Source organism: Gopherus flavomarginatus, chromosome 8, assembly GCF_025201925.1.
Source record: "Gopherus flavomarginatus isolate rGopFla2 chromosome 8, rGopFla2.mat.asm, whole genome shotgun sequence".
Lineage (NCBI taxonomy): Eukaryota > Metazoa > Chordata > Testudines > Testudinidae > Gopherus > Gopherus flavomarginatus.
Window position 1 is genome coordinate 98,345,356 of NC_066624.1, and position 13,662 is coordinate 98,359,017.

Genomic DNA, 13,662 nt, shown 5'->3' on the forward strand with positions numbered 1-13,662 from the left:
AACCGGGGAAGGAGACCAGCTTGATTACCAGAGGCTTCCTCAGGTATGCTGGGATACCTGCTTATTCCACGGAGGTCAAGAAAAGCGCTGGTAAGTGTCTATACTTGATTACCAGCGCTGGATCCTCTACACCCGAGACAAAATGGGAGTACGGCCAGCGCTGCAAACAGGGAGTTGCAGCGCTGGTGGTGCCCTGCAGATGTGTACACCTCCTAAGTTGCAGCGCTGTAACTCCCTCACCAGCGCTGCAACTTTCTGATGTAGACAAGCCCTTCGTCTGCCTTCTGAAATCCATTTTCTCTATTGTGCTGTTTTCCCTCCTACCATTCCTTATTATAATGAACTCTATAATTTCATGATTACTTTTACCTAAGCTGCCTTCCACTTTCAAATTCTCCCTTTTTTTATTTAAAATCAAATCTAGAACAACTTCTTCCCTACTGGCTTTCTTTACCTTCTGAAGTAAAAAATTGTCTCTGGTACATCGTGGTTGGATAATCTGTGCCCTGTTCTGTTATTTTCCCAACAGGTGTCTACATAGTTGAAGTCCCCCACGATCACCAAATCATGTGCTTTTGATGATTTTGTTAGTTGTTTATAAAAAGCCTCATCCACCTCCTTTTCCTGGGCAGGTGGTCTGTAGTAGACCTGTATGTAACATCACCCTTGCTTTTTACCTTTTATCCTTACCCAGAGACTTTCAACAAGTGTCCCCTAGTTCCATCTCACCCTCAGTCCAAGTGTGTACATTTTTTTATATATATAAGGCAACACCTCCTCTGTTCTTCCTGGGCAAGCTGTACCCTTCTATACCAATAATTCAGTCATGTATATTATTCCACCAACTCTCTGGAATGCCAACTATGTCATTTATGTTTATCAACTCGCACATCTAGTTCTTTCTGTTTATGCCCCACACTTCTTGCATTAGATGTCTGTATACTAAGATACTGATGTGATTTCCCTTGTGTTCTCTCTTCTCTTCCCCATTATCCCTGCTGTAATGGCCCATGCTTCCCTCAGATTCTGAGGCTTCACCCAGGTCTTCATGTTTGTCTCATAATGGAAGAAAAGGGGAACTGCAGTGTATGCGTGGGGGAAGTAAGGAGGGGTCTCTTTGGTAGAGGGGAAGCAGCTCTGTGAGGAGGGCCCTGGAAAGGCTTCTGGGTGCTTGTTGCTCTGGGCAGTGGGGAGGGAGATGGGCTTTGTTTAGGAGTCAGAGGGAAGGTCACTGGGTGGGGTGGGGTGAAGTAGGAATAGGCGCTCTGCGAAACAATGGGGGTCTTTGTGAAGGTGGACTCTCTCTGGACGGAAACACCTGGGGGAAGGGGCTCTATGTGGGAGGTCGTCTCCCTGGGGGTGTGGAGGAAGCTGTTGCTGAGAAGTGGGATCTCTGTGAGGTGAGTCTCCAGGTGGGGGAGAGGTGAGAGCTGCTCTGGGAGGAGAGTCTCAGAGGGGTAGCCCTGTTAGTCTGGATCTGTAAAAGCTCTGAGGGAGGGGAGGGCTTTGGAAGGGAGTCTCGGGGAGGGAGGGGCTCCCTGAGCAGTGGGAGCGAGGGAGGAGGGGGCAGGCCACCCTGGGGGATCGATTCATTGTGTGGCAGAAAGCCGAGAGACCCGTGAGGAATGAGGAGTCCCTGTGGGAGGCTGAGGGGGGGTTTCTCGCAGGCGGGGAGCCTCGGGGGGAGCGTGGGGCTCTCTCATGGAAGCGGTGGGGTCTCTGCGCGAGCGTGGGGGTCTCAGAAGGGGGTGTGAGCCCTGTGAGGGGCTGGGGGGGTCCCCGTGGGAATCTTTCTCGGAAGGGGCGGGGTCTCTCGGGGGAGGGGGTGCCCACAGGAGCGTTGAGGTCACTCAGGGAAGGGGGCAATCTGTGTCCCTCACGGAAGAGGGGTGGGTCCCTGGGGGAGCGTGGGGTTCTCTCCGGGAAGGGCCAGGGCTCACACGAGGGCGCGTAGGAGTGCCCGTGGGGAAAGCGCTGCGCACTGGGACGGGGGCGGGAGCGCTCGGTGTGGAGACGAGGGAGGAGGGGCTCTCCACATGACGCCAGCTTTTCGCTGTGGGGGAGGGGGAGCAGCTCGCAGCCGCCGCGGCGCCACCCCAGACAGTAGGCGGGGCTGGAGGCGGGGGCGCGCGCCCGCCCGCCGGGTTGGTGCCCGCGCGCCGCCGTCTCCGCAGTGAGGTCACGGGTGGGCGGCGCGTGCGCGGCTTCTGCTCCGCTGTTGGGGTGTCGGAGACCCCACGATGCAGGGTGAGCAGCCGGGCGGCGGGGTCAGGGGACCTGCTACAGACGCGGCGGGCAGAGCGCCCTGGGAGTGGCGGGAGGGCGGATAGGGGGAGTGTGCGCGGCGGAGAGGGGGAGGGGGTAAATCCAGGGGACTGTGTGGAGAGGAGCCGATTATGCCTGCGGTGGGGGAGTGTCTGGGGGGGATGGGGGTTTAGTCCATAGGCGTCTGTGGGGGCGGGAGCGTTATCGCTAAGCTGGGGGAGTGTCTGTGGGGGATGGGGCTTAGTGGGGGGAGGGGTGTTATTTCGTGGTGGAGTGTGCGTTCGGGGGAGGGGGACCCCATAAGGAGGGGAGTCGCTGAATGAAGGGAATTATTCCTGGTTGGGAAGGGTGGGTTTGTGTGTGTCCTGGGGGTGGGTTTGTGTGTGGATGGGGCCGAGGAGAAGTTGTGTGTGACGTGTGCCGTTGAGAGGTGGGAATCGGGGCTACGCGAGAATTGTCAGGGGGTTGGAAGAGTCAGTGGCAGGTCTGAATGCAGGATCACTTCAGTATTTGGGGTGTCTGTGAAAGGAAGGAGGAAAGGGTAAGTCCTGTGTTTGATGGAGTCCAGTCAGAGGAGAGCCTGGGTAATGGTTGAGTGAGTGATGTAGACTGAGGTGGAGGTGAGTCATGGGCGGGAGGGGCAGGCTAGTCTGGGTGGAGCGTGAGAGAGACAGGATGGTGGTGAGTGTTAGGGTTATTCCAGGAAGGGTCAGTGTGTCAGAGGAAACCATCGGGGAGGTAATCTCTGGGAAAATATAGCACATGTGAGCTGTGGAAAAACACATAAGTATAGAGGTTGGCTGAGAGGAAGCAGTAGTGGTGAGTGTTGCATGGCGTTTGGTGTGGGAAAGGATGTAGGCTGTTTCAGTTTAGTTATGTTGGATTTGTTTGGATGGTACTGAATGTAAAAAGTGTGTGAATTGAGGTTATAAGAAAATATTTTCATTTCATGAACATATTCAAGGGAGGGGCTGGTTAGTTGTCCCCTTTCCCTGTGTTAATCTTCTCTTATTTTACAGTGTATGGAAGAGAGATGTGGGGTAGTTCAGTGGTTTGAGCATTGGCCTGCTAAACCCAGGGTTGTGAGTTCAATCCTAGAGGGGACCATTTAGGGATCGGGGCAAAAATTTGTCTGGGGATTGGTCCTGCTTTGAGCAGGGCATTGGACTAGATGGTCTCCTGAGGTCCCTTCCACCCTGATGGCCTGTGATTCTATGTGGTAATCCATTTTTTTCTGGATTCTGTCTGTGGGCTTTACAGATCTTGAATGGAGCAAGGGAATAGGTGATTTCCCCTCTGCATCCCCTTTGCCACGTTTGCAGCACTCTGAGTTACATTGCTGCTGCAAGGTTTATGTAGCTACCATAATAGAGTTTATGATTTTAAATCAAAGCTCTCTGCAAATTAGTTAGTTATTTAGGAAACATATCCCTACCTTGCTATACTGAATCCATTTAAAAATTGAGAGACTGTTTTAGATAAAGATTGTACTCTTCAAATAAATTCAAATGATGATTACTGAACTTTTCCTCTTTTTACAGGTTATATAAAAGGATTGACAGAGATTTGTATTACTAGCCCAAAAATTGAATCTTGCCGGTGGCCTGGATCTTATTTTCATTGCCAATAATTTGGGGTAGGAAAACTGATACATGCTAGGGTAATTTTTACTGATGCTGACACTATAGGGATGTTTAGTTTCCACCAGCAACCCTGGATCAGCCTTTAATTTGTGGATTTATCACTGAATTACTATAATAAATTTCTCCACCACTGGAGGTGTTATTTAAACTTGGCTGCACAATAAATAAACAAAGCAACTAAGCTCTGTGCTCGATCCTGTGAGTTGAAAGGGATGTGCTGCATAAAGTATACACACAACTGAAATTATCTTTTGGAAGATTTGCATTAACACTAGCGCTGCTCAGTGAGAACAAGTGATAATTCTTGTATTTAATACTTAAATGCAAGCATATATATGAAAAGCCAGTATGTTTTTTTAAAAGAAAAACTTGATTAAAACCAGACTTTTTTTGAACCAAACCGCAATTTTTCTACTAGATTAATTCATTAGAATGATCTATAAATAATGGTGTAGGGGTATGAAATTATAATCTTTTGTATGCACGTTGTGCTGTTCATTTAATAAAAGAGAACTGAACGATATTTTTAAACCCAAAATAAAACTCTTGTTAACCCTTCCACCCTTGACTTTGATGCTGCTACATGCAAAGCGGATTACATTTGTAACTCTTGAGGTCAAAGGATTAAATCCTCACTTTAAGGAGGTGGCACAACATTTGCTGGGTGTGGGATAATTAAAATAGTTGGAAATTGGCATGTTTTTAAGAAAAACAAAACAAACACATAACTAGGAAAATGCACATTTCAAACTTATTTATTTAAAATTCTGCAGTTCAGTGATGGAAAGTCCACAAACAGATTTCTCTGTAAGTCCAGGTTCTGAGCAAAAAGAGAGTGAGGTCCAAGAAGATGGCAGTCCACCAGTAAAAAAAGTAATGACAGAAAAGCATGTCAATAGCAAAGTACAAGCTGTAGTAAATAAATTGCCAACAATAAAGAAGGAAAATGTGGATGAATATGAAGAAACTCCCATGGAGTCTGATGGAGAAAACGCCAAACCAAACAGTACTACATTATCTGAGTCTTTGAATTTAAATCCTGGTTTGAAACACACATTGGCACAGTTCCATTTAAGCAGCCAAAGTTCACTGGGTGGACCAGCGGCTTTTTCAGCTCGTTATTCCCAAGAAAGCATGTCACCTACTGTCTTCGTGCCCCTTCCATCACCACAGATACTTCCTAGTCCACTGCTTATTCCTTCAGACAGTTCCACTGAGCTCACTCAGAGTATATTGGAGGGAGAATCTATTTCTTGTTTTAAAGTTGGAGGGGAAAAGAGACTCTGTTTGCCTCAAGTGTTGAATTCAGTGCTCCGAGACTTTTCACTACAGCAAATTAATACAGTGTGCGATGAACTGTATATATACTGCTCGAGGTGCACTTCCGACCAGCTTCATATCCTGAAGGTTTTGGGAATCCTTCCATTTAATGCCCCATCCTGTGGGTTGATCACACTGACTGATGCTCAAAGACTATGCAATGCTTTACTACGTCCTCGCACTTTTCCTCAAAATGGCACTCTGCTTCCTGCAAAAAACACATTGGTCCAATTGAAAGAAACTGGCAGTGCCTTTGAAGTAGAGCATGAATGCTTGGGCAAGTGCCAGGGTTTGTTTGCACCTCAATTTTATATTCAGCCGGATGCTCCGTGTATCCAGTGTTTGGAGTGCTATGGAATGTTTTCACCCCAGACATTTGTGATGCATTCGCATAGATCTCCTGACAAGAGGACCTGCCACTGGGGCTTTGAATCAGCCAAATGGCATTGTTATCTTCATGTTAACCAAAAATATTTAGGCACTTCAGAGGAGAGAAAACTGAAGCATCTTTTGGAGGAAATGAAGGAGAAGTTTAGCATGAAAAATCAGAAAAGAATTCAATCCAAAGTAAGTTAAACTACTCTTGAAAAACTTGTGGATCAAAGATGAAATATTTATTTTTAAAATTATGTTCATTTTTATCAATATGAATAGGTATCAAACCAAGCATAAGTTAAGTCCACTATAACTTCAATACAGATAATACAAAGTAGTAATGAATATTCCTTTCATGTTGGAGTTTTTATGGTGGTAGTCTAAAAGCTAGGTTTCTTCTTCTTTAAACAGGCAAAATCTAGGCACTTTAGAGCCATCATGAAAACACTGTGCAACTTTTCTCGTTTTTCTTATCAATTTTGTGTGAGATTCTATGTAGTGTGTGCGCCATGGCTAAGCAAAGCAGGAGGGAGCCTAAGAACGGACCGTCAGCCTTAATTGGTTTTTTTTCAGTTAAAGCGAGTTTATTAGCTTGCCAAACACCCAATAGTATGTCATGATTTTTCAATTAATGTAATGGTGCATAGATAAGATACTATTTAAAAATGGAAGACTCTGGTAATGTGTTTTTTTTTCTTTTTTTTCTTTTCCTTAAACAGGTTATGTATAACAGAGAGATACCATAAATGGTTTTTAAAGCAATCTAGCTAACAGTTCTTTATGACAGCACATTGAGATACTATGGAGGGCCTTGTAATAAAAATATGCAAATAATATTGCTATATGTCTATACATTGCTTCACAAACATAAAACTGGTTTGTGCCCAAAGAGCTCATAATCTGAATAATAAGACAAACATTATCCAAAATATTAAACAGTCCTAGTGAAGGCATTATTAGTGCTTGAAGAAGTGGGTTATAAGAGATTTTGGAGGAGAAGTGAGGGTAAGTGATGGGTGAAGAGAGGAGATTGTTTGAGGCACTGGTTGCCTTGATGTTTGTGTGCAACTACACCTTTACCCTGATACAATGCGGTCCGATATAACACGAATTCGGATATAACGTGGTAAAGCAGCACACCAGGGGCCGAGGCTGCTTTACCGCATTATATCTGAATTTGTGTTACCGTACACGGTTCCTCTGCACCCTCACCCTTTACTTGCTGCAGCCCTCCCTGGGGCCCCGCCGCCCCAGCTCACCTCCGCTCCATCTCCTCCCACGAGTGTGCCACTTCTCCCCCCTCCCTCCAATGGTTGCTGCGCCAATCAGCTGTTTCGCATGGCAAGCCTGGGAGGGAGGAAGAGCGGCGCTGAGCGGTGTGCTCGTGGGGGAAGGAGGTGAGCTGGGGCGGGGAGCAGTTCCTCTGCGCCCCCCTCCTTACCTGCTGCGATCTCCCTGCCCCAGCTTACCTCTGCTCTGTCTCCTCCTATGAGCGCGCCGCACAGCTCTGCTTCTACCTCCCAGGCTTGCCGCATAAAGCAGCCGATTGGCATGGCAAGCCAAGGGGTGGGGTGGGGGATGGAATACGGAGCTGTGGTGTGCTCGTGGGAGGAGATGGAGTGGAGGTAAGCTGGGGCGGGAGGCCCTGGGGAGGGCCGAAGTACATAACAGGGAGGAGGGGGGCAGAGGAACTGCTCCCTGCTCCAGCTCATTTCCGCCGCTCCCCCCCCCCCCCCGCTTGCCAGGCCAAACAGATGATTGGCGTGGCAAGCCGGGGGAGGGGGAGAGAAGCTGTAACGTGGTCTCACGATGTAATGTGGTCTCACCTATAACACGGTGAGATTTTTTGGCTCCCGAGGACCACGTTATATCAGAGTAGAGGTGTATTCATTTCTCTGTAGAGAGAGTTTAAACTTTGAGGTTTTGAAATGCTTCCCTCTTCCTGTTGGGTTACATTGTGTTCTTTGAAGCATTTGCCTGTCCATTTTCAAGCTATAGGCCTGATCACACACCCATTAAAGGAGGTGTAAGTTTTTCCATCCAATTCAATGGGAGCAGCAGCTGGCCATGAACGTTACAGATAGTTGGCAACCCTTGGAATCAAGTCCTGAGAAACCATCAGTGCAGGGACCTAGGGGCTGCGCACTTTACAACAGTAATGTAACAGTTATTAATAGGCCCATAGAAAATTTTAACATTTTAACCTTATAGCATGCCTGTAACACATCCTCCTTCCACACGTACAATTATTACTAGTGTGCACAGATGTTCATAGTATGGTTGGTGGTGTGCTTGCTCCTAGAATGATTAACCACTACATCACTCTGTCATTGCAGTGCCACACACTGGTATAGCAGCTGCAAAAGTACAAATATTCTTTCTGTGCTTTCTACCTCTCAGTGACAGTTTTGACAGTCAAAAGCACTGGCTCTGTCACTTTTCAAGCTGGTTGGATGCAGGCCCAAAAGTAACAAGGGCTATGTTCGGGTGGTCTCTGCTGGGTCTAGTCCATGAAATTGCCAGCTCAGAGCATGTCTGTGGGCGGCAGAGGCAGTATTCAGTTTGTGTTTTCTTTTCTTGTTCGCCTTGGAGAACTCTTCTCCCCCTCCCCCCAGCAATAGAGGGCATGGAAATAGAATGATAAATACAATTTTATGACAACTTTGGACTGCCTCACTCCTATTTCTTGCTGCTAAAGGGAAACAAAAGAGAATGAAACATAAGGCACCTGCAGAACAGGAAAACAATAAGAAACCCAATTTAAAAATTACTGAATAAAGAATTGAAAGTAATAAAATCAAGCTCCTTGAGCACTGCCACTTCCAGACCTCAAGTTGACTCACTTTTCTTCTGAACTTTTCACTCTCCAGATTCATTCCCCTCACAATACAAGTATGCTTTGATCTCATCTATCTTAAAAAATAAAACACCCTCGACCTAAACAGTTCCACCAACATTATTTCCCTTTCCCCCTTCACCTCCAAGCTAACTGAATTGACTGTCTGCAGCTGATGTATTGACTTTCTCTCATTCAGCTCAGTTCTTGACTCTCAACAATCCAATTTCAACTCTCTCCATTCCATTGAAACTGGTCTCACTAAACTCTCTAATGATCTTTTCAGTGGCACGTCTACACTGCAAGTGCTGCAGTAGCACAGCTGCGGTACAGCAGGTATGATGCTGTAGCATAGATATTTGCTATAGCAATGGAAGGGGCCCTCCAAGATATATATTGGGACCCCTGCTGTTCAGCATAAATGATCTGGAAAAGGGGATGAACAGTGAGGGGTCAGAATTTGCAGGTGATACAAAATTGTTCAAGATTGATAAGTCAAAAGCTGACTGTGAAGATCCCACTAAACTGGGTGACAAAATGTCAGAAGAAATTCAGTGTTGATAAATGCAAAGTAATACACATTAGAAAAAGTACTCTTAGCTATACATACAAAATGTTGAGCTCTAAATTAGCTGTTACCACTCATTAAAGAGATCTTGCAGCCATTGTGGATAGGTCCCTGAAAAGATCTGCTAAATGTGCAGTGGCAGTCAAAAAAGCTAACAATGTTAGGAAAGGGGTAGATAGTAAGACAAAATAGAATAAGACAAAATATCATAATGCCACTACATAAATCTGTGGTACACCCACACCTTATATGCTGCATGTAGTTCTGGTCCCCCATCTGCAAAAAGGTATATTAGAAGTGGAAAAGTTTCAGAGACGTGCTATGAAAATGATTAGGCTATGGAACAGTTTCACTATGAGGAGGGAGAAAAAAGACTGGGACTGTTCATCATAGAAAAGATACAACTAAAGGGAGGTATGATAGAGGTCTATAAAATGATGAATGGTATGGAGAAAGTGATTAGGGAAGTGTTATTTACCCTTTCACATAACACATGAATTAGTGGTTGTCCAATGAAATTAATACAGTTTAAAACAAAAGGAAATATTTCTTCACACAGTATACAGTTAACCTGTGGAACTCATTGCCATGGGATGTTGTGAAGTCCAAAAGTATAACGGTTCAAAAAAGAATTAAATAAGTTAATGGAGGATAGGTCCGTCAGTGGCTATTAACCAAGATGGTCAGGAATGCAACTCCATGCTCCAGGTGTCCTTAAACCTCCAACTGCCAGAAGCATCTGGCACTGACCACTGTCAGAGACAGGATACTGGGCTAGATGGATCATTGGTCTAACCCAGTATGCCTGTTCTTCTGTTCATATGTAATCAAAACTGAGCTGGCATCTCCCCTAAGCCATTGCCTTCCTTTCCTTTCACAAAGGCCCAGGTAGCCTGAATGTCATCACAGCCACATATATAATCAGTGTCTAAATCTTGCCGCTTCTTAAATACCAGTTCAAAGATCTAACAACTGTCTATCCAGGCTGCTTAAGCTCTTGCCCTGATCACTGTGATCTCCTCCTCTCTGGCCTTGATTGCTGCTGTCATTTTCTCACCCATCCCCACTTTGGTCTGCCTTTAGTTTATTCAGAATGCTGATAGGATCATTTTAATAGAACATTGCTCTGACCACCTGTCCTCTACCTCTTTGCATCCTTCCATTGACTATGCTTCTGATGAAGGATTTTAAATGTAAAGGCTATTTAACCCCACCTTACCCAGATCTATAATACTGTTGAGCTTCACCTTAGCTCTGTCCATGATCTCTGATTTGATTGCCTGCTAGTCTGCTTTTCCCACAAGTGCCACTACACTGCTCAGTAGGTATGGGGAAAACTCCCAGTCACCATCTGCAGAGTCAACAGTTTTTCTTCTGAATCCCTCCTTAAATTCTACCTCTGTAGTAGTACTTAAAAACAAACCAACAAAAAACAACCTACCGACCAACCAAAACAAAAAAAACCCATACAAACCCCTGTCAGCTGATAATGACTAAGCAGGTTGTGAGCTGAAACCACTACCTACTATGCTCATTTAACTGATACCTTGTCTTCCCGCTTCATTACATCACTATTTGTCTTTCATTCGCATGTTATGTCTTGTTTTACTTTGTGAGCTTTTTTGGGACAGAAAGGGTCTGAGTTACTTGTTTGTACAGTACCTACCACAGTGGTCTTCAGATCCCTGACTGAAGCTCTTGATGTTACCATGATACAAATATAAATACATTTCTTCATTTTATATTCATACTTTTATTAAGTTTTTGGAAATGACTTTATTTGTTTTGGTTTTTTTTAGAAAAGAGCCTGGAAGCATTTGTTTTATGTAAAAATGATTTTTATGTAGCCTTTACAAACATGAGTAAAATGAGGTCAAATTTTAGGCTTTCCAGCTTTGATGATATCTTTTTATGTATAGTATATTTAAATATTCGTTAACTACTTTAAATCTCTGATTTGGTTGGATGTGCTTATATGTGCATATGCAGTCTATATTTAAACGGACACTTTCCCTCAGGGTCTGAAAATGTTATTAATAGTTTGGTTTAGAATGGCTGGTCCTGGACAGTGAGTGATAGAAAATGTTTTTAGGAAAACATTTAAATTATATATTTAAATATATCTGCCAAAGGCTTTACCAAGTAACATTTTCATTGTATTTGGAATAATTCCGTTGTGAAATAGACACCGAAGGAGAACATGTGCATTAAAAACACTGGTCTGATAGCATAGTAATGTATAACATAATTGTATAAAAGGTCATCTGTAAGTTAAAACATCTGATATGAAAGGTGGAGATAATGTAATCCAGAAATGGTAAAAGTAAAAATAATACTTTACAATAGCCATTATATAAGCAAAAGAATGAATATAAAGTATTTAAATTATCAAAATGACCTCACTAATAGACTGGAATCCAGCTTCTCAGGCCATTTGTGTGGAAATTATGTGTTCTCTGTATTTCAAATCCTTTACATTTAAGGCAGTATTTGTTGTCTTAAAAGCTTTTACCATTCTGGGACCTAGCTCCTTTGGGGCCTACATCTTCCTAGTGTCCTGTCCTGAGATCAGTAGGGAGCATTCTTGATTTTAGTTCCTAAGATTGAACTTGGTAGACTGGAGATTCTGACTGGAAGTTTGTTGGCTACGGAGCTTGCTCTCTGTCATGGTCTGTTAGAGTTCAAGTTTGACTCTACAGGGCTAAGTGCGAGGTGCGCTTATCTAATCAGGTATTCTCTCAACAGCGAGGGATGTAGTTATGAAAACTTCTTTTTGGGATTCCTACTGCAGTGTTGTTATATACTGGTAGATAGATGTGTGCACACATTTTAAACAAAATTTTCATAGGTGTTAAAATGTGTGTTCATGTGTGTATCAGACTCTCTTATAGTAATATGACTGCTTTTTGCACAGTAGAGCATTGATATTGCCAGAAATTGACAAGGAATGTTTGCCAGTCTTCATATTCTTGAAACAAAATGAACAAGAATTTCTATTCAAACATGAAATGAGGAAGGCTTGTAAGATGTCACTCCTTAGCAATATCTAAAGTATGTCAGTATTTCAAGATAACAGTGTTTAGTCATGTTATTGTGGTGAATCTGTCCCTCCTCTATAAACAGAAATCTATGACTAGTAAAATACCCTAGAGTGTGATTGGAGTAATTTGCTGCTGCTTTTTTTTTTATGTAGACTTCATTTTGCAATAAAGTATGTGACAACTGTGTAAAGTGAGGTGAATGTTTCATTGCAGCAAGGGTCCTGTCCTTGCTCCCATTAGCAGTCCCGGGTTCTACTTCCCTTTACTACATAAAATTATAGTATGCATCTGGCAGAAATTTGGAAAGCCAATGAAATCTTTGTATGAATTTTTAAGGAGTTTTCCCATGCAGTTCAGTATGACTAGGCTCAGGGATAAAGTGCATATTACTACTTTTTCCCTCTTGCTTTCTAGATATAACTAATATATATATTGTTAAAGTTGAATTTATGTGTAACACAATACATTTCTAAAATAAATAAGCAGCATCTTTCTTTTTAATCAAGTAGTTAATATCTGTAGCTTTAAGGTAGATATTTGTAGTGTAGACACCCATTCTGTCTTTTTGCATGCTATATTTCAGTGTAAGAGTTATCAGTTACTGAGATGCCGTACATGAAAAATAAATCCATTTGTGTTGTGTGTCTGAGCCAATTTTAAACTAGCATTAGTGAATGTTCTATGTTTATATTTAATGCAGTTTCATCTTTACCCATAATTGGATGGAACAAATTAGAGGTCATGCAGCTTTCCTTGCCCCACATTGCTGCTCTTCATTGGCCTATATTTCCTTTCTCCTCTCTCTGTTCCCCCATCCCCATCTGCCTTATGCTGCCTAGCTTGAAATAAAATGAGTTTATTGTATAAATGCCATTAATAATTGAATAACATTTTTACTAACTCTTTAGCAAGTTTAGAAGTTGAAAGATGAGTGAAAACTACCATAAACTGGTTTTATTTATTTTTTCTTCAGGCAGATCCTCAGCAAAGCCTAGAATTGCAGCAATGGTATCCAGTTATAAAGCATGAAGCAGACCCTGTTACTCAGTCACATTCATTCGTCCATCCCAGGTAACTGAACATCTTCTACAGAAATGTGTATATTCAGTATAATAGTTCTTTAATGATTCAAAGATTATTTTAGGTTTTAAAATGTAATTATAACTTGTGAACTGAAATTTTATGGGAAAATTTGCAGCATATTGCGCAAGGATAAGTTAAGTCCACTGGATTTTTTTAATGTAAGGCAGTGAAATTGTCATGCTTAGTGCTAATAAACAAATGATACATCACTTAATAGTAACTTTGTTTTGCTTAATAGAGATGTTTGAGCATTGTTGAACTGGAAAAAATTGGAAAATGCAATTACACTGAGTCACTTTTCAAAGTAAAAATGGCTTTGTAGTCGATGCTAAATTCTAACCTCTCTGTAACTTAATATGTGTGTAGAAAGCCACACACCTCATTAATGCCATAATTGAAACCTAATTTTCGTATATAACTAGGACCAACTCTTTCCATAGTTTGTATTCTACATTGAAGCTGGGTGAGACCTTCCCCTTCTGATGACATGTCTGTAAAATGCTGACTACTGCAGTTGATTAGTTGGTTCCC

General features: G+C 43.1%; 1 protein-coding gene across 1 annotated transcript in view; it reads left to right on the top strand.

Moving 5' to 3' along the window:
• The first annotated feature begins 2,132 nt into the window (after positions 1–2,132).
• Positions 2,133–13,662, top strand: part of SKIL (SKI like proto-oncogene) — a 34,572-nt gene continuing 23,042 nt past the window's right edge. The window contains exons 1-3 of the mRNA XM_050965923.1: positions 2,133–2,247; positions 3,807–5,795; positions 13,022–13,119. Of these exons, the coding sequence (XP_050821880.1) occupies positions 4,689–5,795; positions 13,022–13,119 (1,205 nt within the window). The 5' untranslated portion in view covers positions 2,133–2,247; positions 3,807–4,688. The remainder of the gene's footprint in view (positions 2,248–3,806; positions 5,796–13,021; positions 13,120–13,662) is intronic.